This window comes from Hemibagrus wyckioides, linkage group LG10, assembly GCF_019097595.1.
Source record: "Hemibagrus wyckioides isolate EC202008001 linkage group LG10, SWU_Hwy_1.0, whole genome shotgun sequence".
Taxonomy (NCBI): Eukaryota; Metazoa; Chordata; class Actinopteri; order Siluriformes; family Bagridae; genus Hemibagrus; species Hemibagrus wyckioides.
In genome coordinates, this window is record NC_080719.1 from 7,547,411 (window position 1) to 7,571,660 (window position 24,250).

Genomic DNA, 24,250 nt, shown 5'->3' on the forward strand with positions numbered 1-24,250 from the left:
GCTAGTGCAATTATAGAATGGTCTGATCATACAGAACTGTCAACTATTTCACATTTAAGGATAGTAGAGGAGCGCAGTGAATTTGGAAAAACAGCTACAATTGCGATAACCTGATTCTTGGAAGGGGGGAAAGGGGGTGGGGTTTCCAGGTAGTCTCAGTTAATAAAGGGTTCAAGACACTTGCACACATCATATCAAATTCAAATAATCTCCTTATACTACTGGAGAGGGAAAAACCCTTGTTTTTGGCACAGATACGGGTGATAACTCCAATAAATTCCTTAGCATTAATGTCACTAGATATCAGGGCAGTATAGACACAATTAAATCATTATCTTGCCCAAGCCTAGTGCATACCAACATACTTTTTCAATGCCACAGTAACCACAGTGTTTTGGATGCAGCCCCAGGCTCAATCCATGATTAAACTAATCCATGACTAACCCCAAATGATTCTGACTGACACAGTTGAAAGTCTTGGAAAACTTCTGTCACAAGCAATTCACCGTCTCAAGGTGGACACAGTTCACCTGCTGAAACAATCACAGATGCCACACAGACCAAGAGATCTCTCCCCCACCTTAAAATGTAATGAAATGAGACTCGGAGTCCTAAACACCGCACTTCATTCAGGATATATTCTGTTCAACCTTAAGTCTGTTCAGAATGTAATTGATCTTGATATATTTGTGAAAACTTGCTTTCAAGAATGGAAACAACAGTGGTAATCACTGGCAACAGACATCTCAGCTTTAATGAACAAAGCATCTCATTAAATCACCACAGAACTATAGGGCTGGATCTATTTGCATTGGCAGCTATGTGCTTTCAACATCTTGTTTTTGTTATTGACATCATCAAGGGCCTTCAGAGGATTCGTCTACTGAGGAAGCCAGTCTCCAGTCCTCTTCTTAAACAGTTACTGACTCCATGACACCTTTACTTTTTTCCTAGGGAAAAGAAAAAGGCACGGTCAATTACATTAGAAGAGAAATCGGTTAAAAATAATAATAAACTACTATATATTTTTTTCTTTCTTTCTCAAAGTTGACTTTTACATGAAATGCTGAATTAAGCATGATTATTAAAATAATATTCTAGTCACGTCAGATTAAAAGAAAACATTAGGCGTGTCAGTGGTCATTTCAAAGCCGGCGACTTCCAAAAAACCCCACAAAACTGTAACAAAACAGACGCACTTTAAGACAATCCACCAGTTTCCATTTTTGGATTGTACATTGACTAATAATTTTCATGGCAATTTCCAACAGTGCAATAAAATTGTAGTCGGACACGTCCACTCTACTGGGACAGACACCCAAATAGCCTCTTATAAAACCTGGTGCCGGTGCATAGTGTTTGAAAACATATGGTGAAATGGTTATGCCAATACAACTGTTAAACATTCTGAACTTCCAAGACATTCTTCCTTCTCTTTGTGCTTTTTTTTCCGTCCCTGAAGACAAAAGGACTGCACTGCGTGTGAGAATCATCCAGAAAAACACAATAAAGGACAATAAAAGACACAAGAACACAAAACGGATCATTGACGAAGCGCCACCGTGACCACAGCATAGCACACAACAGATGGGGAGGAGGCCCTGAGTTGCTTCATGTGGCCCAGACTCTCGTGGACTGTGCAGCGACGTGGTGGTGGTGAAGGCGAGCGAGCGAGAGAGAGAGAGAGAGAGACAGACAGACAGAATGGAAGGAAGGAAGGAAAGAAGGATGGAAGAAAGGAAGGAACGCACTGTACTGTGAAAGTCTTATCTCAGGCAGTAAATTGGCCAGCTTGAGCCTTGTGGTTTGGACAGATGAACAAGAGGGTCAGGGAGGAATTCTTTAGGTCTGGTATAGATTACTACCGCAGGACAACTCAAACATTCTTGAATACCTGATCTGTCTACAATTTATAAAAGGTAACAAAACGTAATATATACAAAAACCCAGGCCCCTTGCACCATTAACACATTGACATCTTGCATGTTATGTTAGATTTATTCTGGGAGTTTTTGTTTGTCCGGCAAAATACAGAGTGTCGGGTTGTCAGAAAGATGATATAATGACAGGAAAAGAGTGTTCAGTGGTTATTACTAGTGGTTGCTTTGGAGGATTTTTTACTTTTTTAACAAAGCATTTTGGAACCATATTTAGCAGTCATCTGTGCTGACCAAAAGTCCTGGACCAAAAATGCCACTGCACATATTCACAAAATTCAATATGAAGTTGAAGGAAGACTTTCTGGAAGAATTCCAGAATATATATATAAAAATAACCACAATACTGAAAATAACATCCAGGGACAAATAACTTACTATGGTGCATTAATACGGAACAAAACCTATTTATAAATAGTTTATGGCTCAGTGCTTTGGACCAAGGAAAATCTTTAAAATAATATAGCCACAATGAATAAATTCAGTGCTTGCTAATGCATTTCAGCTGACTGTCCGAATGTGTGACTATGAAAGCACATAAGAGTAGAATGAAACGATGAAACTGACCAGCACAAATAACTGAGATTAGGAGATGTGATCGTGTGACAGACTTTGCCATCACTTGGGAGTACTCATGCTCATCTCTAGTTTACACCTGCCCAAGATCCTATCACTGTGGGACTCAGACGATTTCCGGAGACAGTCATGATGTAATCAAATTCCAAACGCATTACACACTGTATGCATTTCAAATGCTATTCAATCAGGGACACAAATGAGAGTTAATGCAAGATATAAATGGCACCCTTGTTAACATGCATATGCGCGCACACACACACACAACAGTATATGATCTCATCTCACCTGTAAACAGTAACAATAAAAAGTTTCAGTAGTTTAACATTTTCTGGTGTGCGTGTGTGTTTATTATCACAGATGACCTAAAACTGTGACATGGACCTGAACACACCTGGCAGCTTGAGCCACTTAGGCACCTTTGCAGGGTCTGTGCGAATCGGTTTGGGTGCTTGCCTTTGCCCATCACGGAGGTCCTCTGGGTTCACCTGGCTCCTAGGAGCTCCATTAGACTCGGTTTGCAGAGGGAGAGAGTCCTCAGGGGGCAGTGAACTGGAGGATGGGGCTGGAGACCTGGGCATACAGCTGAGAAAGAGAGGAAGGGGGATAACGGGAAGAAGGGAGATTAAAAAAGAAGGGGGGGGATGAGATTAAAGAGGAGGATATCAAACATTTGGAGGGCAATAGGAAGGAAGAGAGGGGAAAAAAGAAAGGGGCTTAACAAGATAAGTTCCGATCCTTTGCTTCCCAAAAAGTGCTCTTAGGCTGGAGGATGCATTTAGGATTTTGTGTGTGTGTGTGTGTCTGTTTCGGAGAGTTAACCCTGCCTCGCTGACTGCTTTCATGTGAAGGTGAAGAGAGTAAAGAGGTGAAAGGGCGTGACCTCCTGAGAGGCTGCTGTTATTAGAAGCTTCCTGTGTAGAGCCACTTCAGCGCAAACAACTTAATCTTTCCGGCTACAAGTATTTCCGCAGAGTGGGACACCAGCCACCTGCTGCTCCTGTACCAAACCAACATCCATAACCTCCTACAGAGAGAAGCCTCATGCTGTACCGGGCGCAGAATACCTCAGAGGTCATGCCTCACACGGACTAATAACCATGCACATCTCTTAAGTCCATGCTGACAGGAACAGTTGATACAGTCTATAAAACTGGTTAGGAGACCGGAATCATTTCACATACCACTCCATATCTGGGGCAATCTAGCAAGCCTTAAGCTCTTTATATCAAATTATAGTAAAATACCAGGGCGAGTCAAATGACATTGCTTTAATTTGTTTTTTGTAAATGGGTGTCACTTGGATGGATGTGGATCTTTATGTGTGTATGTGTGTGTATATATATATATATATATATATATATATATATATATATATATATATATATATATATACATACACACACACATACATACATTATATATATATATATATATATATATATATATATATATATATATATATATATATATACATACATATATATATATATATATATACATATACATATACACATATACATATATATATACATACATATACACATACATACATACATACATACATATATATATATATATACAGCATCTGAACAGCTTGCTTTTAGAGACTTTCATTTGGCTTATATACATAGCTTTCACACAAAAATATTCCAGCATTAAAAATGAACATTTTCGTTTAATACACTGTATAATGGATTGTGTTGCATAAGCCACATTTTTGCAAAACCCATGCTATTTTAAGCAAAAATATAACTGTGTATTAATAAAGTGATGCTTTATTGTTCACATTTTCTCAACTATATATATATATATATATATATATATATATATATATATAAATAGATAGATAGATAGATAGATAGATAGATAGATAGATAGATAGATAGGAGTTTTTACTTTTCTGAAAGAAAAAAAGCCTAGGGTTCTTTTAACAGCTTCCTCCGTAGCACAAACCAAAGAATCCTACTGTTCCTAAAGACTAGACTGTACTGCACTATGTGCCTAAACATACAGTCATTTCAGATTCAGAGACAGAAAATAATCCCTTTTAGAACTGTTCTTGTAAAAAGCCCTTCAAAACCTGTCTCCAACATCGAGCAATGAGCAGCATTTGGTCCAAAACATTAGAAACGGCATGTTTTGACTAATGTGAGGTGTCTAAAAGTAGAAAATGATTACATAAGAAAAGAATAAAGCGTAGCAGAGCATGCTATTTTTGGAATATAAGCAGTGATGGGGTGGTGTGTGTGTGTTTTTTATTTGATAAAGAATGACTTATTTCTTAATTGACTTGTCATGTTAAAGAGTAACCACAAAGTGCACAAAGTTTCTTTCCTGATGTCTGACCATTAAAAAGTGCCAACACTGGAGAGTCCTTCTATAAAAGTTCTCAGCAATCCTCAAGGTACCATATCAACGTACCATATACATCCCACAGGTAGTCGTGAATGTACTGTAGAAACAAGCTACTGTCAGAGCTGCTGTCATCGAAAATTATTCAATGCCCTCTGACCAATCTGATTCAAGAATTGTCCTATAAAGTAAACGCTATTCACATCTATACAGTATTCCAACAACGTAATGCATCTAAACGCGTGACAGAGAGTACATCTGATTGTTACATTAAGTCATCATACTGACATGTCATGCCAGGCAGCAGCAGGAAATGGCTTCCCCTTTGAAGTGAATCCTAGAGAAGAGTGTACGTGTGTGTGTGTGTGTGTGCCCTGATGAAGGAGTGAATGAGACAGGTGGGAGGGAATCGTGTTTGTGTGTGTGATGGAGCAGCGATACTAGGAAATGAGTGTCTATCTTTAGACAGGAGAGGATGAGGGGAAATGTATTTGTATGAGAGGTTGTGGGGGGGGGGTGTTGTTCAAGGAAATGAGGGCGGAATAGGGGTCATGAAGGTGTGTGTGTGTGAGGAAGGGGGCACCTGTGGTTTCAGTGCAACACTCCCGTTTGGATTCAACCTCAAAGGCATTCCAGCCAGGCCAGTGACTATCCTCGCAGAAAAACAGCCGCCGTGTAGTGATGGGGAGAGAGAGTCACTGAAGCGATTGCACAAGTTCATTCTGAAACTGTAGCGACTAATGCTGACATGCGTGTGTGTGGTAGAGATTCGAAAGAGGATTTGGATTTGGGCCATAGTTTCACCTCTTTGCCAGGGTAGCTGATTGTGTGGGTTGTAACCATGCTTCATTAAAGCGACTGTTTGGCCAAAATTTTTCTTATATTATGCTAAGACGCATCTCGAGTTTGCTTCTGTAATATTGCACTTGAGCTTTGAGGCTGATGTTACTGACAAGAGAAAGATGCTCATACCTACCAGTTTAGCGATGTGCTAAATGATGGTTCTTAAACTGGGAACCCAGTGGTCTGTGATGCACAGTTCCAGGGTATTTTCATTCGTTTACATCATCGGAAATCCTTAATCTTAATTGAATGATCACTCGGTCTATTCGCTCTAACTGTGCTGAGGGTGTCTATAGATTTCTATTTTTACAGTGAGGACCATGGCTACGAAAAAGCTCCTGAGAAATCCTGGTCTGAATCATTGCATAAAACCATGTTGTTCTCAGAAAGACATAGTTGCGTGGCACTGTATGTTGAAAAAAAATGATCATTTTCTTCAGTACAAAGTTTGGTATCAGTTTAGTGGCCAAAGTTTGAAGCTACAATTGTATGTTAAAGATGATGGATGGATAATAATATGGTTCCAATTTGTGGAAATGTAATTTTAGGCATGCCAACCTAGTTACCAGCTGTAGCCTCAGTTCTGGTGCAAAACTAAAAAAGCAAATATTGGATGCCTGATTGACGACATTTGGAATGAGGAGGAATGAGGACATTTTTAGCCAAAATGTTTCTTCAGGCCTCTAGAACTTAAGGATGGATGATTAAGTTAAGCATGATGTGTGTTGCTTCTGTTCCACCTTCAATTTTAAACTGCTGATTAGTGTGTAGAGAAATGACTGACTATTTGGGTTGTGAAAAATCGTGAAGAATATCATACCCAGCGATGAGCTCATCGGCCTGCAGGGCAGAGACACTGCCGTCCAGAAGATCACTGCGCAAATAGCACTCTGTCAAAAACACACACACACACACCCCATTACATGCTTCTCAGTGACCTTGGCTTCTATTCTTCTGCATAAATGACAAGAGTGACATTACTGACTAACTGCTTCAATCACAGCAGGCTAAAACATCCACTACATTACGCCGTATCCGGTGTCAGCGCTACAGTTACCCAGGATGCCCTCTGGGGAGAGGGTGCTTTCAGTAAACAGGATTAATTTGAGGTCATTGCTTTGGACAGAAGATAAAAGGGAAAAACAATAAAGGAAGTTGCCGTGAACAAACCTGTCTTCACATCCGAGCCAAAGTACACGAGAGCAGCAGGGAAGAGGTTGGCCTGGTACAGAAGAGGGCAGACAGGAAACACAACCATGTCACTACAAACATGTACTCAACACTGTATCCAATAAATGGAACAATTACAGGAGCAAAGCGAGGTAACAAACGAAGCCACAGGCGTGATCGCGGTACAGAATTAACTCAAGAACAGGAAGACACAAAGTGAGCACACGTACAGTAAAGCACATTTAAAACAGCGTTATATAAATCCTATTTGTGTGAAACCCCAGGGTCCTGGATATCAATCTCAATCCAATTATTTATTAACTAATAAACTCCTACGCAGTTCACACGCCTCATCAAGTAATAATGATTTCAGGAATATGCAAATGAGAAATGTCCACAACCCTGACACACACAAATATCCCATGTCCTGATCAGTTTCCCAAAGCAAACTGGGAAACTTGTTTGCACTTCTATACTGGACCATGAGTGGCTCATACATTCGACACCACAATAACACTTCCCCGGTCACATGGTGTATCCTAAATCTGAGCATGAAAAGAAATGATCAGTGTCATGCTGTTAATTCCTCCAGATAGAATAAAAGCATCTGTTATCATGCCATGATACTAAATAACTGTCAAGGTATTAACTAGGCATCTGTCAGATAACATAATGATTAGTAGTAGAGCTTCTAAAATTTTTCTTTTGGCTCATCTAAAAAGAAAAGTCCACACACAGTAGCACAGCATCATACTGTAACGGCACCAGCATTGAGCTATGTGTGTAAAGTGAGCAAATGATGGCCACAAGCTAATTAAACCTTCTTTTTTTTTCCAGCACTAGGTCTGGACGTCCAGGTCTACAGTTCAGGACAGATTATAATAAAATGAATAAAGAAAAAGTTTTAACCTATCAAGTGAAAAACAAATAAATAAATAAAGCTCAGTTGGATGCATCAGCACTCAATAATAAATATTCAGTACAGGAAGCTAATAAGGAAAATAAGTTGATCGGAGTCTTCAATCACGACAGCTCATTTTCTAAACTTTAAGGCGGCTTTAATTTCTTCAAACTTTCTCTCGCAAGGATGAAGGCTGTAACCCTCGGCACCCTGCACTGGCACTATAATGGGCAGAGCTGTGTCCTAATTGCTATTATTAGGGCTCTTTGAGGGGGAAAACAATGTGTTTAAATGGGCTACCAAGCATTCTGTCCCCACAAAGCCACGAATGCCTCCCGTTTGAGCGGTGGGGGGGGAGGGGCTGGTGTGTGTGGGGGGTTGTATCAAAGGCTGCCTGTGATGGGAAACATTCCTTCCGTGACATGACACAGAGTGATTAAAGATTCTGTTGTGTGCCTTTAATGCTTTTAAGTCCTAATAGAGGGTGACAGAGATAGAGACAGAAGAAAAAGAGACAAAATTGAGAGAGGGGCACGGGGGTATGGTGGAGGGAGCGAGGGAGCAACGAGTAGGTAAAGGAAGTAGGATGGTAGAAAAACCAAACCAAGTGAGGAAGCGAGAAAGAAGGGGGGGGGGGACGGCTGAAGGTGTTTGTGTGTGAAGAGACACATGTATACATGCACAGACGCAGCCAATCAAACGCTTTGGGATACTACAAAGGAGCCCCCGCTCTTCCAGAAGACGAAAACAAGACACAGAAAATACACAATAAAGGAAAGAATTTCCTTCCTTATGCCCTGTAATTAAACAACAAGAGGAGAACACCAAAGGAGTAAGTCTATATACCATCTGGATACACAAAGAAAAACAGAGAGAAGAAAAGAGGGAATGTGAAATGTCCTGTGGTTGCCGCAATCTCTCGTGCCATGGCTGTTTTGGTTCTCGGCTGAGTTTAGATGGCTCTCCGAGTGCGTGTGTTTGTGGGGGAAGCTCTGTGGGACACACTTGTAGTGGTCAAAAACGGAGCGAGTAAGTGACTCCTGCGGCAATCCTTCAGTTTTCGGATGTTATTTAAGAACTAGAGATTCTACATTAGGCGTGTGTGTGTGTATTTATAGATGCGTGCGTAGAGATGGATAACTAGTGAGTTCTAATCTCTGCTGGGTCTGAAAAGCCATCATAAGACATCACAGTGCTGGCTTCGGGGAAGCAAGCGGCCACAGAGCCACGCGCAGGCTTACAACACACTACTCTGTCACAAAAAGCAGAAGGTTTATTTTTAGGAAAGTGAAACATTTAGGAAAATTAAAAGTTTGAACTTATCAAAAGGCTCCTAAAAAAAGAATGGCCTTAAAAAGAAGAAGAAGAAGAAGAAGAAGAAGAAGCTGAATGCCTGATGCTGGTCAGCAAGCTGAAGAGATCCAGAGAATCTGGACGAGAGATGAGCGACTTCTCTAAATAGCATCACTACTAAAACTAAGATAACTAGAACCGCTCTTTGCATCAGTATTTCCAGACAGCTACTTTATATACAACTGTCCCAAATCCAGACTCATGAAAAGAGAGAGAGTGAAAAAGAGGAGGGTTGGGATCAAAGCACCCCCCATATGCCAGTTTCCACCTGGCTAAATGAAAGCCAGCTGAGGTCAGGGCAAACACGGAGAACATTCCGGCCCTTTCCCTTTGAACAGAGAAGAGAGGTGCCTCAAGCCAGCCTGTCCTCTTCTATCCACATACTTGTTTTTTTTGTTTTTTTACCCTATCCACCACTCCCTCATTCCTGGTCCACTAAGCCTCTGATGCTAACCTAATCCATAAGTCCACTGAAAGCCTGGCCTTGACTCGCAGTCTGGAGTAGAGCATGAGGGAGAAAAGCAGTAGGCATACGCTGATCTAATACAGAGTATCAAACACCGATGCCAATGTCGAGCCCTTTTTTTCCCTCTCAGATGTGCAATAATAACCCATCACTAATGGATTTTATATTTCATAAATCTGTGTGATGTCCAATGACTGTGAGTTTGTGTCATGTGTTTATCTACCAGATCCATGTTCTTAAAGTCTGTCGCCATTGTATCTTTGATGTTTTGCGTTACTTGGCAATAGCTTGCAGAATGCTGGCTCGGTTTGTACAATGATGAAACCCAGAGCTCTTGGGATTGCATCAAAAAAAAAAAAATTAATTAAAAAAATCCTGGGAAAAGAGTACAGAAGTTTAGTGTATTTATTAGAAAGCATTAATTGGACCTAGATTGGAAGTACCTCTCATACAAGATCAAGCGGGTCAATCTGAATCCTAGTATAAACAAGTAAAGTCTAAAGTCCAAAACCTAAACCAAACCCACCAGATGCTGAACAGTTCTTCTTTTAAACTTCAATTTCTATATCAAAGATACAAGAAGCCAGCCTTACAAGTTAAAACATGCGTAGCCAAACTGACTTGTAGTGTGCCTTCCTTTGCATATTACAGACTAACCTTCATCAAATAATTACTGTAAATGTACACCAACCAGGCATAACATTATAACCACCTGCCTAAAATCGTGTTGGTCCCCTTTTTGCTGCCAAAACAGCCCTGACCCATCATACACTGTGTATTCTGACAGCTTTCTATCAGAACCAGCATTAACTTCTTCAGCAATTTGAGCAACAGTAGCTCGATCAGATCACACGGGTCAGCCTTCGCTCCCCTGGTGCATCAATGAGCCTTGGCCGCCCATGACCCTGTCACCGGTTCACCACTGTTCCTTCCTTTGACCACTTTTGATAGATACTGACCACTGCAGACCAGGAACACCCCACAAGAGCTGCAGTTTTGGAGATGCCCTGATCCAGTCGTCTAGCCATCACAATTTGGCCCTTGCCAAACTCGCTAAAATCCTTACGCTGGCGTTTTATAATAGGAGACAGAGTTAGGGTCAGTCTATTGTAGCCATAGACACACTTGCTGCAATGGCTTGTTGCGTCTCCCCCTTTTAATAAATGTAAATCAGTTACATGGTGAATAGGCTTGGTCATTTATAGATGATTAGCCTTCAATAGAATGAAAATAAAAATCAGCAGGGCTCAAACCTAAAGTATAGAACACGCCTGCTGTAGTCGTGAGTGGAAGAATTGAAAATAAAACAGTAAAGTTTGACACCAAGGACTGTTTAAACAAAACAGGTTTAGCTGTCTCGTTTGAGGACAACGTAACGACACTGTGACAGCAGAAGCAAGACAGAGCCACACGAATATTAACATGTTGCACAATTACTGAAAAGTCACAATGTAATTACATACTGACCACAAACCAAGCTTTCACTGATGTGGTGATGCTGAGAAATGCAAACGAAGCCCACAGCTTGTGAACTCTGTGCTATCAGATATTTAACAACCAGGTGGAAAACCAATCCAAAATCTGTGACGAAAGAAATAATGTCTGAACCCCGAGTGAACCGTAGCATGCGTATTGGGGGGGCAGTTGAGGGGGCCATGGGAGAAATTTTTTTTTTTTTATTCGTAATGGAAACCAAACCGCACACATGCAAATGTTAATACACTCAAACAGATGTGGACCTGCATGACAGCGCTCCACAAAGCTAGTCCGCTCGCACTCATACACAACCTGTGTCTCACCTGAAACAGAGTAGCACTGGGGACGTCCAGCTGGGTTTTAGGAGGGGCAATAACTGGCAAGACAAAAGAACCATGATCATACAACCACCACAGTTCACACAGACACAACTACACTGCAAAAAGTTATATGATCTTAAATTTCTCTACAAATTTATCTACTTAAGTCAAACTCTAGTTCTTATTTTAAGATTACAATAAACTATATTTCATATTATTAAGTCTATTTATAGGCTTATTTTACTATTTTTAAGATTCAAGTATACTTATTCTATTGGCATGTGCTTCTTTCTAGACCTTGGAATTAAGTAAAATGATCTGCCAAGAGAACATTTTTGTAATAGTAAATATCTGGAAATATTCTTAGATTTGGTTTCTAATAATCATTGAATAAGAAGTACTTGATCATTTTGACATTTTTAGATACTCAAAATATTTTAACCTTCTGAAATATAGATATACTCTATGGTACAATGACGGCCTCGTGTTGTGTATGCGTATAACAGTGTCTTTACACTCACATAGGTAGAAGGGGAGGTCAGGATCCTGTAGATGAGTCCTTACAAACTGCATCAGGACAGCGACTATAAGGAGAACACACATTTATTAGTTCATAGGATGTACTTTTATATGACATTAACAGACAAAAGTAGACAGTATATAGTATGTATATAATATAGTTATATTTCTAATATAAAGGCCAAGGTTCACTGATGCACATGACAGCAGACGGGTCAGCAAAAGCGGGACCAGCACAATATTAGGCATAATGTTATGCCTGATCGGTGTAAGTCCATGTGTGAAAACTGCCAATGTTAATGTCTTCATTATTATATATATATAAAAAAAAAAAAAATTAAAAATCAATTATTACGGAAAATGCAGAAATAGAAATTGTAGGAAAAAATGAAGAGTCTATGAGCAGGTGTTGCATTACCAAGTCTCTGATGTTACGTTCCAATATAAAATGCATTGAGATATCATAAAATTAAATCCAGGAACATATGTAACTGTGGTTGTTGTGTTTTAAAGCCTTGGCATGCTTCATGTAGAGATGACGTTGACATTGGCTAGCTTCCACAATGAAGTGCATGAGGTAATTGTGTAGCATATAAATGTAGTACATAGGCTCGATCACCGCACTGACAGCTGGGCACACTCTGTACGCTAATATACTACACACCCTGCCCGAGGTGAAGCTTTCCAAGAAGAAACGGTCTTCTTCGTGATGTGCTAATGGTGATGAAAATGTAATAGCACAGTATGCAATTCTGGGGCATGTGTACATGAAGGCCAATATGAAACAACGGAGAGAATGAAAGCATATACGCTTGCATCAGTTTATTATGTCTTCTCGCAAAACCTCAGAGAAGTTACCTTGATATTAAGTTTAATATGCTATAACTGATCTGCATAAAATTAAGAACATCTCTATTGAAAATGTCACTGAAGCAGGAAAGGAATGGCTGCCCTTTTGCTTTGCCTGTTACTAGTGAGATTAAAAATAATAATCAGCACATTGGTCACTGAGCTTTTTTTCCTTTTCACACAAGTCAAGGCTTAAAAATGTTCAAGTCAAGGCTTAATAATATTCATTGCTCCTTCAGAAAAACAATCTAACCTGTTTCTACTGGTCTAAAAAACCCCTGGAGGACTCGTCTGTCAGGAAACTGAACTCTCAGCACCACCTGTAATACAGAAGGATTAAAATAGCCTTCACATTTCACGCGATCATGTAGATGTAATAACGGCAGTCACATGAGAACAGAAAGATAGCTACAAAAAGGTGGGCAGGATACATGGGCAGGAGAGTCAGGATCAGAGTATTGGCATGGACTCACCTTGGGATACCTATTTATTTTCTCTTTCTTCTGAGCTTCCCTCAAAAACTTTGTCATCAGAGGGGCCTCCTCCATTGCCCTCCTGAAAGACAGAGAGAAAACAAACACTAAAATGAAAAAAATAAATAAAAAGTAAGTGCTGGAAGACAAATACCCATAAAAACAATGACAAAGAAAAGCATCTGATTACTGATCCAGAGATCGTTAATAATATTCTCAGAATTACAGGCCAGCATGTGGGCGGACATGAAAGGAAGACAGCAACAGACAGAATCTTGTGGTTCCTTAATTTTTATGGTTCATAATTAGACCAATTAAGTGACAGAAACCATGTCATCAGCCTGTCTGATCCTCCAATGGAGCAGGAGCAAGAGCAAACCCCCCCCCACCAATTAAGAGAAGTGGGTGGAACACCTTGGGGCGCCTGGATCCTACCCAGAAAAAATATCATTACAAATTAGTCAGAGGAGTGAAGAGGAGTTCCCTGCTCAAACTGGAGAGCCGTAGGGACACGCGATTTCAAACTGAACATCGTGTATTCATCCTCACATGCACATATAAAGATATACAGCTCTGGGGGAAAAAAAGAGAGTTTTTTTTCTTACAGGTCATGTATTGGTGAGATGAACAGTTTCGGTTCATTTTTTGTGAACTGCTGACAATATTTCTCCTAAATTCAAAATATAACTATTGTTATTTAAAGTGTATATTTAACGGAAATGACAACATATCAAAATAACCCAAGATCATGCAGTATTAGCAGAGCTTTAATAACTCAAATACAACAAAATGCAAATAATTTGTAAACAAATTGTGTTAATGTTTTGGCGAAATAACATTAAGAAAGTATTTGGTGGAATAACCCCGATTTGCATGCGTTTTGGCTCCATGATCTCCACCAGTTTTTCACATTGCTGTTGGGGAACTTTACACCACTCAGCTTTGCTTGATGGTTTGTGACCATCCATCTTCCTCTTGATGACATTCCCGAGGTTTTCAATAGGGTTCAAATCTGGAGATTGGGCAGTGGTCTCTTATTTCTGTATGTACATGTAAACGATGATGTACAATACTGTAGCTGTTTGGGGCCCTTTATAACATTTCCTCCATGGGGACTAGATTCATTTTTAATTGGAAAGTTAGATGGATGATTCCTTCCACCGTGAGCTTGTAGACATGGACCAGTATGTGTATTTAAATTGAATATAAATATGTATATGAAGATCTGGTTATTACAGAAAAAAACATTAAGCGTTAGCTAAAGTTGCTTCAAGGTCGAAAATAAAGACGCAAATGTCAAACACCAGATATTTGTGGTAAGTGGAAATTGGATCAAATTTTTTATTTATTTATTAATTTATTTATTTATTTATTTATAGACCAGGCCTATCCTTTAAGAAGAATGGTATTGTGTTAATACATAAAAATAAGATCAAAACTTTAATTAGGACAAACACGACCATCCACACACACACACACACACACGCATGGATACAAACTATGGCAAAACAACAAATACCACCGCAAAAACAGAGAGCAGACACAGACATGCATTACATAAAGACAGGCAAACACACACATTGAGCAGATCAAAGACCCGAGACAGAGATGAGGCCTTTGGTCACAGAAGCATGTCTGCTGTGGTAACACTCAAATGGTATTATGCACGCATAGCAAACAAAAAACATGCAACACACACACACACACAGACATACACATATCTCTGACAGTCTCCCCACGCAGCCTGCATGGAGACGCACTCATTAAAAAAAAAAAAAAAAAAAAAAAGGATAAGAAAGAGACTGAGAGCAATGTTTTTGTAGTGCTCCACTGTCTCTGTGTGAGTGGGGTTGGAAGGCAGTAATTTAGAGCCAGAATAACTCTCCTGCTTCCAAATGAAAGCCTGTCTGAAGAGTACAGCATGCACGGGTAGGAGGGCAAAGGTCACCAAACCACAAGCGTGCACGCCTCTCTCTGCCTCCGTCTCCCGAGTCTGCGTGTCTCTCTTCATCATTCCCAAACACGATGCAGGTCATCATGTTCAAAGCATGTAGCATTATCATGAACCTCATCAGGTATATCATCGCAACCCCTACACAGGTAGTGACAAGTAAATGTTTAAAAAAAAAACAAAAAGTGCATTGAGAAGGAGAATATCTGATTAGTGGTGGCCTTGTTGTGTTGTTCCATTGATGGACGGGAAATTGTGCACTGCAATAAATGAGCTACGGTACCTAATAGTATCGGCATTGGACAATTCACTAGCCCAGGCACATGCCATTTACATGTCCGGCATATTAATTTTTATTTATATTTGCCTGGAGGTCAAGTAAGCTCAAGAGGCTAGTAGCCACTGGTGTACAGGAGGTAAACTTGTTCATGACGGAATTAATGCATTTAACTTATTCACATTATATTTTTGCACAGAGAGTTATGTGTCCAATCAAACCAAAAATTGGGACTGGGCAGCAAATAAGAGCTTCATTTGCTTCTTAGTGTGAGCTAATGCATGCATGACTGCCCCACCACCTAGAAGATTCACATATACACTACCAGTCAAAAGTTTGGACACACCTTTTAATTCAGTGTTTTTTGTTTAGTGACTTATTTTGTACATTCTAGAACAATACTGGAGATTTCAAAACTATGAAATAACACACATGGACTTAAGTAATCCATATGTAATGACAACAAAAAACAGTCGGTTGTTATTTTAAGACACGGAGGTCAGGTGTTCTGGAATAGTTCTTTCAAGAACAGTATTGTCAAGTGTATTTGCAAAACCCATCAAGCACCATGATGAAACTGGCTCACATGAAGACCATCCCAGTAAAGCAAGACCAAAACTGACCTCTGCTGCAGAGGAGAAGTTCATTTAGAGTTACCAGCCTCAGAAATCACCAATTAACAGCACCTCAGATTAGAGCCGTTATGAAGGCTTTACAGAGCATCAGTAGCAGACATATCTCAACATCAACTGTTCAAAGGACATTATTGTGTATTTCGGCCGCCTTCAGCATTGTTTTACAATGTAGAAAGAAATAAACATCAGGAAAGACCATGGAATTAGAAGGTGTGTCCAAACTTTTGACTGGTAGTGTATGATAGGTGTATTCTTGTTTATTATAATGCAGTGTTTTTATGTGGGGTGTTTACTAACTCATCATCTCACTGAACACACACACCTCTCACTCTTCAGTTGCGAGAACCTCTTCCTCACATCGTCCACCGTCACCTCAAAGAACTCGTCTGGCAGCTCCTTGTCATCGCGCTGCCGCTGTGCTGCTGTGTCCAGGTGGAAGACAAGCGGTTCCCTGTCCACCGGCTGCAGTATTAAACAGGTAGAGGGTAAGCATACTTAATTATCCATTCAACAAGAATTCATTAAAGCCATCGTAAACGTATCGAATACGTCTTTTATGATTAAATTCTTTTGGCAGGAAAACCTATTAGAGAATCTTAGCAATGATCAGGAACAGATCATTAGAATGTAAGTTCTGGACTGAAGATGTGTAGATGTGTGTGTAAGAACATGGACAACTGTTGTGTGACAAAGCTCCAAGCTGATATGTCCGCTAGATATCCCGGTTCTACCTCCAGATATTCCTCTGCATCCTCCGAATCCTTTGCTCCGCATGTGGCACTAGAAGATTGCTGCAATCCAAAAAGAGAAACAGGAGATCAAAGACCAGCAAAACGATAGGATGAGAGAAACCCAAAAGCTTTCCAACCCTGGATCACATCTTTCTGTTCTAGATAGAGAAGTGACAGCATCATTATTTACTATGGGTTTAACAAATAGAAAGAAAAAAATAAGAGAGAGACGTGAACGTCCCACGTGACTGGGAGCTTCAGATTGTTCGCTAAGATTTGCCTCTATGTCTGTGCATGTAGGATCATGTACATGTTTGCTTATGAGTGACAATATCTTCCTTGTCTCTCAATAGACACAACAGCCACGAACGGATTTTTCCATCATAGCACTACTTCAAAGCCGGCACCAGCACAGGAATTTAAAAGGGGGGGAAGAAACATTAGCAATCAAGCACCTCCACCCCGTTCCACCCCACCCACAAAAATAGAATAATGATATATGATACAGTATAATAAGCTACAGTATCAAAATGACCGCAAACTGGGGGAAAATAAATCCAAACAAACAGATGCAAACAGGCATCAGACCAGTGAAGAAGAGGTTGAGGTGAGTTTTGTAAACAAGACAAAAAGCTGTTAGTCGAGAATAGGGGTGCGTGATATCTCTAAAAAGATTGTTATCTAAATGTATTGCTGTTAGTGTCCATCAAAAAAGAGAGTTTAAACCAGTTAGTTCTTTAAAAATTTATTAGTGGATCAAGAAAAGTGAACCCTTATTTTAGGAGTGACAATGCCACAGCTATCAGACGGTGTAACTGGTTCTCTCTGGGTGGAAGGGATGGTGTGATTGTTCCCTGTTCAAAAAAAACAAACCCCATAAACCTGAAGTTGGATTTGTGCTCTTTGTCTCTCACCTGGACTTCGTGACTTGGTTTGGCCTTCTTGGCTTTTGGAGGCCCGCCGGAGAGTGGTGAGGAAGACGATGATGCTGGTGGAGGGCACTCTCTCTGTTCATCGCCTCCAGATCCTCCGAGCCTCTGCCCGCCGCCTGAGAAAGGCACAAAGTTGCTGGGCGTGGCTGAGTGGGAATGATATTTGTGGGACGGTCCTGCTTGCTCTTCATCGACCTGTGGCGTGGAACTGGCTTCCTGAGGCATCTGAACAGCTTGCTTGATTTTGGGCCGCACAACTTGCTGTTGGTCTCGAGACGGCTCTGCCTGTTCCTGTTGTACAGGAAGTGCTTGGCACATTTGGGCAGCATCTTCGGGAGTCTGAGAGGGTGAACTAGGGGTTTCCTTGGGCACTGGGGCAGGCTTGGGCTTGGGTTCATCTGGCAGATCAGAGTGCATGGTGTTAACAGCAGGAGGAAGCTGGGATGCAGGGGCAGCTGTGTCAGTTGGGGTGGCAGCCGTCTCCATGGGCTCATTGCTTCCTGGAGTGTTACATGCTTTCAGTACATACCTAGGCAGAGAGGTATAGAAAGGAGAAGAAGTGGCGTCAGTTTCGGCATCTTAATATAGAAGTGACTTACTCTCTGCAAACACAGAAAGATTTCTCACAGGAATGAGATCTAAGCTGGAAACTCAAATAACCTTTAATTTCTGTTATTTCATATTTAACACACCCAAAGTGTACTGCATTTTCCCCATGCGCTGTTCTTTCCATTGAAGTTTATAATTAAAAAACAGCTCAGTCATGAAACTGACACCAAAAAGACCTTCATCTTGAAGCTTCCATCTTGGTGGAAAACTATCTGAACGTTTACGAAGAATCGACACAGACACACCTTCTGAATTTAAAGTCTTCTAATAAATCTGAATTAACACAACACATTTGTAATCTGTTTTCTATTACCCTTAGCTTATATGAGGCACAGGCAATACAAGTTCCTTTAAAGAAGTTAGAAATTAGTATATAAATCATAATTTAGAACTAGAACAATAATATAAACCTGTGATTTTTAATTACAGCAAGCACTACTGTCAGATCTGCTTTCCTTTAAAAAAAAAATCAACACTTTTTGACCCAATATATTCAGGAACTCAACAGCACTGTGGTATAAAAACCATTGCTGGGTGTACTGACGGATGAGTGATCTAAACTGGCAGCTTCTGCTAAAAATACAAAATGTTACGGCAACAATTCCAGTGAACATTACACTGTTAACCTCATTATAATCATCTAGTGGGCTCTGACCTCAATATGGCACTGCCACCAGTCAGGCCTAGAGACCTCAGAGTGGTCTTCCTAAGAGCCTCTTCTCCACTGACCTGGAAAAGACCCCGGCGCGCACACACACACAAATATCAATATCTCAACACATCCTAATAAAATTCATCACCAGATTAAAACAGAAAGGATTAAAAAGGGGATAAAAGACAAAGTGGAGGATCCTACCTCATCTCTCATGTAAACACAGACTGGTGTGGCTCCTGGCACTTCCAGTTCAGATATTCTGTTAGAAACAGACACACACACACATATTAATATGCATAACATTCTCAGATTGTCAAATATGTATTATCTATAAATCAGAGAGTATGAAAAAGTGAATCATTTGTCACGTTTTAGCCCATTTCTGACTCAGAGTAAGGCATCAAAAGGCACATGCATGATTGAGATTACATGCATGAGTTCCCTCTGGGCCATAAAATAACTTTTCAGGACAAAAAAAAAACACAGCAAAAGAAACACTCAATTTGTTCCCCTCTCATTGCTGTCCTCCAGAATTCCAAGACTGGAAGCTTCAGTGGAAAAAAGGGAGAGAATTAAGTTGTAATGATGTCAGTGATGAAAAGCAGGCAGACAGACGAGAGAACACACTGGCCGGCAGCCAGTCCACTACAGCCAAACAAGAGCAAGACTTCAGAACAGGTGCCAAGCAACCTAGCGGTGTGGGTGAGGTCTGCTGAGAAAGAGGGTGTGGCGTGAGATCAATGGTGGGGGCTCAGAGAGGGTTCGGCTGCTGTTGGAAAAGAAACGTATGCACTATTCACAGTTCACACAACATGGCATACATCAAAAAACCACAGCAAAGGCACATCAAGGTTGGTGTTGATGCTGCTGATGACAAGGTCATTCCCCACAGTCTTTGAAGATACAGACACACAGAAAGCACTAAAAATGCTGCCTTACACCGAGTTTCCAGTTTAATAGTTACAAAATCTGTTCACCTAATAAACTGGTAACTCCCACATACACACAGAGATTCCAGTTCATATGGTAAACTGGTTCAGTAATAAAAATATAATATCAGATAAGGAGGAGGTGGGGGAGCATTTTCATGGTTTGATTTGGGTCCATGTTACCTATTTACTTTCACCCTTTTCTTCCTTCTACTCTAGGGAAAACATGTTACGTATAGCAACTAATAAGAAAATGTGCATGTAAACTTGTCTAGTGTGTACAACTTAACTAAAGCAGACAAGAGTCATCCCTCCAAAGAGCCTTCTGGTTACTGTAAAACCACATGCACACACTCCATCTGTGCTCAGTGGAGCAGAAGTTTTTTCCCCCACGTTTTTTAGTTAGAAATTCATTTATTTGTTTATTTTTAATAGGCCAGTTTTAAGTTTTCTTATGTCTTTCAAAATATTGAACTCGACTGTACATTTTCCACTTACCTTGACGAGAGCGTTTTAATTTTCGAGCAGGAAAATCAAGTTGAGATAAATTCTCCACCCGAATAATTACTATTATGAGAGAACTGGTGGGGGTGGCAGGCAAGTTGTCCATATTTACAGGCCTGCTTGCCTTTTTAGATAGTTCAATCTGGATTAAACCAATTCAATTCGTCAGTCAGATCAAAAGTTTATTTAGAATGGTGGGTTGTGATTTCCAGCAATGTAACACAAACCCTGAATATTCTGCACTCCCTGGCTATGCATCTCTGACTCCTCAGGAGACCCAGACCCCACTGCCTTACAGGAAAAAATTTCAATATAAATACAAAAGTTCATATGACTGATCATCTTTATCCCATCCTGACAGGAGTGGTCTTTTCCACTATGCCCCCTTCCACAGGACAAAAGAGCTCCCTGAATGTTCACTCATGACCTTCTTATGACCTTCACACTCACTGGATTGCAACCAAATTCAACGTCTATGAGAAATTTTGGAGCGACTTGTTAATTGGCGCTTTTATAACCATCATAAAAAAAACAATAAAGGAATATCTTTACGGCGGAATTGTGTTCATCAGTCAATCTGTGCCAAGGCACACTGCACTGCTCATGGAGGTCCAGCAGCTTACAAAGGCACTTAACATACACAAAGATCACAAATTAGCGTTGATTTTTCCTAAAATTACGCACCTGGTTTGGGGGAAGTGGCTGAGTAGATCCCATAGGCTGTGGCCACTAGGGAAAGAACCCTGGAGACGAGATCCATCCTCTAATTGTAGTGCAATTCGGACCTGTGCATGAAAATCAAACACATCAGGATCATAACTCAAGCCTGGAGTGCATCATGACAAAGACAGGTTTACACTGAGTTAAGAGTGAGCCATAAAAAAAATCTATACATTTTCACAATAAATGACTCACGTTATTAATAATAGTTTTAGGTAGTAAAGCAGACAAAAACTACTTACACATTAAAAAAAAGGACATTCCACCATCACTTGTTATTAAACGTATTATGGTGTAATTTGAAAGGGAAAATGCATATATATTAATATATATAATTATTATATGAATATATATGCATTTTCATATATATATTATATATATATATATATATATATATATATATATACATACATACATACATACATACACACACACACACATATATATATATAAATATATATACACACTATATATATATATATATATATATATATATATATATATATATATATATATATATATATATATATATTTATTTATATATATGTGTGTGTGTGTGTGTATATATATATATATATATATATATATATATCTATATATATATATATATATATATATATATATATATATATATATATATATGAAAATGCATATATATTAATATATTAATATATATATATAATCAGAAGAGTTTTAAATGCATTTAGATAGACAGACAGACAGACAGACAGATCATCCCAATGGAAAATTTACAATAAATAAACACTCTAAGCTTATGGGTTACCTAATAATCGGATGTCTTTTCAAATATATAAGATATACCTCCACTCTAGCAAAAAAGCAAAGGAGGAGAGATCAAATTCAAACATCATGTGGTTTGCTTAGTAATTTCGAATAGTTGTAAATGGTATAAAATGCTGGTTCTGGAGCACGACAGTATATATTAGGCAGCAAGGGAACATTTTGTCCTCAAAGTTGATGTGTTAGAATTGATGTGTTAGTAGGTGGTCATAATGTTATGTCTGATCATCAGTGCATGTGTTATATATATACACACACATACATACATATATATTATATACAAGTCAGCAAGTGTAGCCAAGATCGACAGAGGAGCGAGAGCCACACTGATGTACATGCCTGAGGGTATGCCTCCCTGACAGCATGGCCAGTGTTGCTCTTTAAGACCTGACCAGGGATGGCAGTGGCGTCATCAGTATTTGAACCTGCTTTTCTGTTGCACCTAACAGGTTCTTTTAAACGGAGCAGCAAACTTGCATTCATATATTATCTTAAAAAATGTTCCATTTAGTAGTTTTTATATGTCCAAGTATTGTGACATAATATATATTTGCCATATTTTCTAGCTCTTTACAGAATATAACCAAGATATTTCATTTTAATTTTTATAGCAAATTCTCATTCACTAGGACATGGACCACATGGTGGATGCTGATATGAAGGCTTTGAACCGAAAACATCTCCAGCGTCAGAGATTTCTAACAGTCAGTGGCAAAGCGGTTTTCTGTCACCGACTGTGGTTTCTTGGTCAAATTAGATGTTTTCTTTTTCTTATGAACTTAAAGGCAAAGGAAATAAAGAGATACTGGTAGGAGAATTACAGTTTATAACTGCTAGAACATAAGCGATAACAGGGACTAACTTTTGTTGTGGACGTTCCCCAACATTAAACGTAACTGTAAACGGATAAAAATGATTGTTGGTGTTGGTAAATTGCTGTGGTATAAAAGGAATAAACAGTTTCAGGAAGTGCGGTTAGAAAAAAAATAATCAACATCTGGGTGGTAACAGGATCTCTGTGCCACATCCAACCTCATCATACCATGACAACTTTGATTATATTCCTACGACAGCATGCAGTGGTGTTTTATTTCTTCAATTTATTGTTTTATTATATTTATATTATATGTTTGTTATAATTTATTATAACATTTATAGTTCAGAGCTAAGAAAAGGAGTCGAACTGGGGAATGTGCCTAAGCACAAAAGCACTACACGAGAGCAGCAGATAGATGCCGATCCCCTCAGTGGAACAAAGCTAGTGTTTGTGCGCAGCATGAATTGCCCTGATGTAATGATTCAGCGCTGGGTAAATGCACCACAACCACACTTGGACATGAATGAGCATTTCTTTCCTGTCTTACATCCCGTAAACATGAGTGAGAGGGGTGGTGTTGAACATTAGTGGTTAGCGCTATTCCCACTGTGCTTTATAACAGCCACAATCACCATGGCCAGCGATCATTTCCCCTTGATCCTTCACTCACAAAATAGGGGAGAGAGAGAGAGAGAGAGAGAAAGACAGAGAGAGAGAGAAAGATTTTGGTCTGCTTTCATCCTCTGTTCTAGAAACAAGCACACAGACACACAAACACACAGTCTGCTTCTCTCTCTCCTCTGCTTATAAACACATTCTTCTGCATCAGTAAACCAGAACTGATGGCAGGTACACATGCAGGCAGCATATGAACAATCGTGTCCATCAGTGCCTTCGCAGGCTAGCCAAACACATGTTTTAGACATGGAGCGTGAACCTGGCCACTGGTTTAAACAGTTGATGTTTTGTGTTCGACTGTGGGTGGCCCAGCCGGCACACATGGATGACAGAGGCTAAGGAAGGCCGCCGCAGATTGACGATGTCATTAACCTTGGCCTTGGTCTTGACCTCAATTTCCGAAGCCATAGAGAATCGAGACGACGTTCTAGCAACATGCCAGGGCCACTCGTCACACCCTTAAACATCTCACACATGAATAAACATTTGATAAAAGTTTTAAGTCATAATTTATTTGTTCGGGTTATTTAACACCAGCATAAACAAAAAGATGAAACAGAGAAGAATAAAGGACAGATAAGACATTGATGTGGAGTGGCTGTAAACAAACCAGACTTGTATGTAGTCAGATGTGACTGTGATGGAAAATTAAACATCAACTTCAAAACAAACAGACACGAAAATATCTAAAACCTGAACGTCTAACTAGCGATCACACTAGAACACCAAAAGCTATAATTCATACAATCTGCAGAAGATCTTTTGTAAGCTTC

The 24,250-nt window shown here is 39.7% G+C and overlaps 1 protein-coding gene across 1 annotated transcript in view; it reads right to left on the reverse strand.

Moving 5' to 3' along the window:
- Positions 1-728: 728 nt before the first annotated feature.
- aspscr1 (ASPSCR1 tether for SLC2A4, UBX domain containing) overlaps positions 729-24,250 on the reverse strand; it is a 28,618-nt gene continuing 5,096 nt past the window's right edge. Inside the window, exons 4-17 of the mRNA XM_058401118.1 lie at positions 21,146-21,246; positions 19,230-19,287; positions 19,029-19,102; positions 17,747-18,293; positions 16,833-16,892; positions 16,424-16,563; positions 13,239-13,320; positions 13,019-13,085; positions 11,919-11,981; positions 11,401-11,453; positions 6,882-6,933; positions 6,532-6,601; positions 2,908-3,098; positions 729-950 (exon numbers count right to left, since the gene is read on the reverse strand). Of these exons, the coding sequence (XP_058257101.1) occupies positions 940-950; positions 2,908-3,098; positions 6,532-6,601; positions 6,882-6,933; positions 11,401-11,453; positions 11,919-11,981; positions 13,019-13,085; positions 13,239-13,320; positions 16,424-16,563; positions 16,833-16,892; positions 17,747-18,293; positions 19,029-19,102; positions 19,230-19,287; positions 21,146-21,246 (1,569 nt within the window). The 3' untranslated portion in view covers positions 729-939. The remainder of the gene's footprint in view (positions 951-2,907; positions 3,099-6,531; positions 6,602-6,881; positions 6,934-11,400; positions 11,454-11,918; positions 11,982-13,018; positions 13,086-13,238; positions 13,321-16,423; positions 16,564-16,832; positions 16,893-17,746; positions 18,294-19,028; positions 19,103-19,229; positions 19,288-21,145; positions 21,247-24,250) is intronic.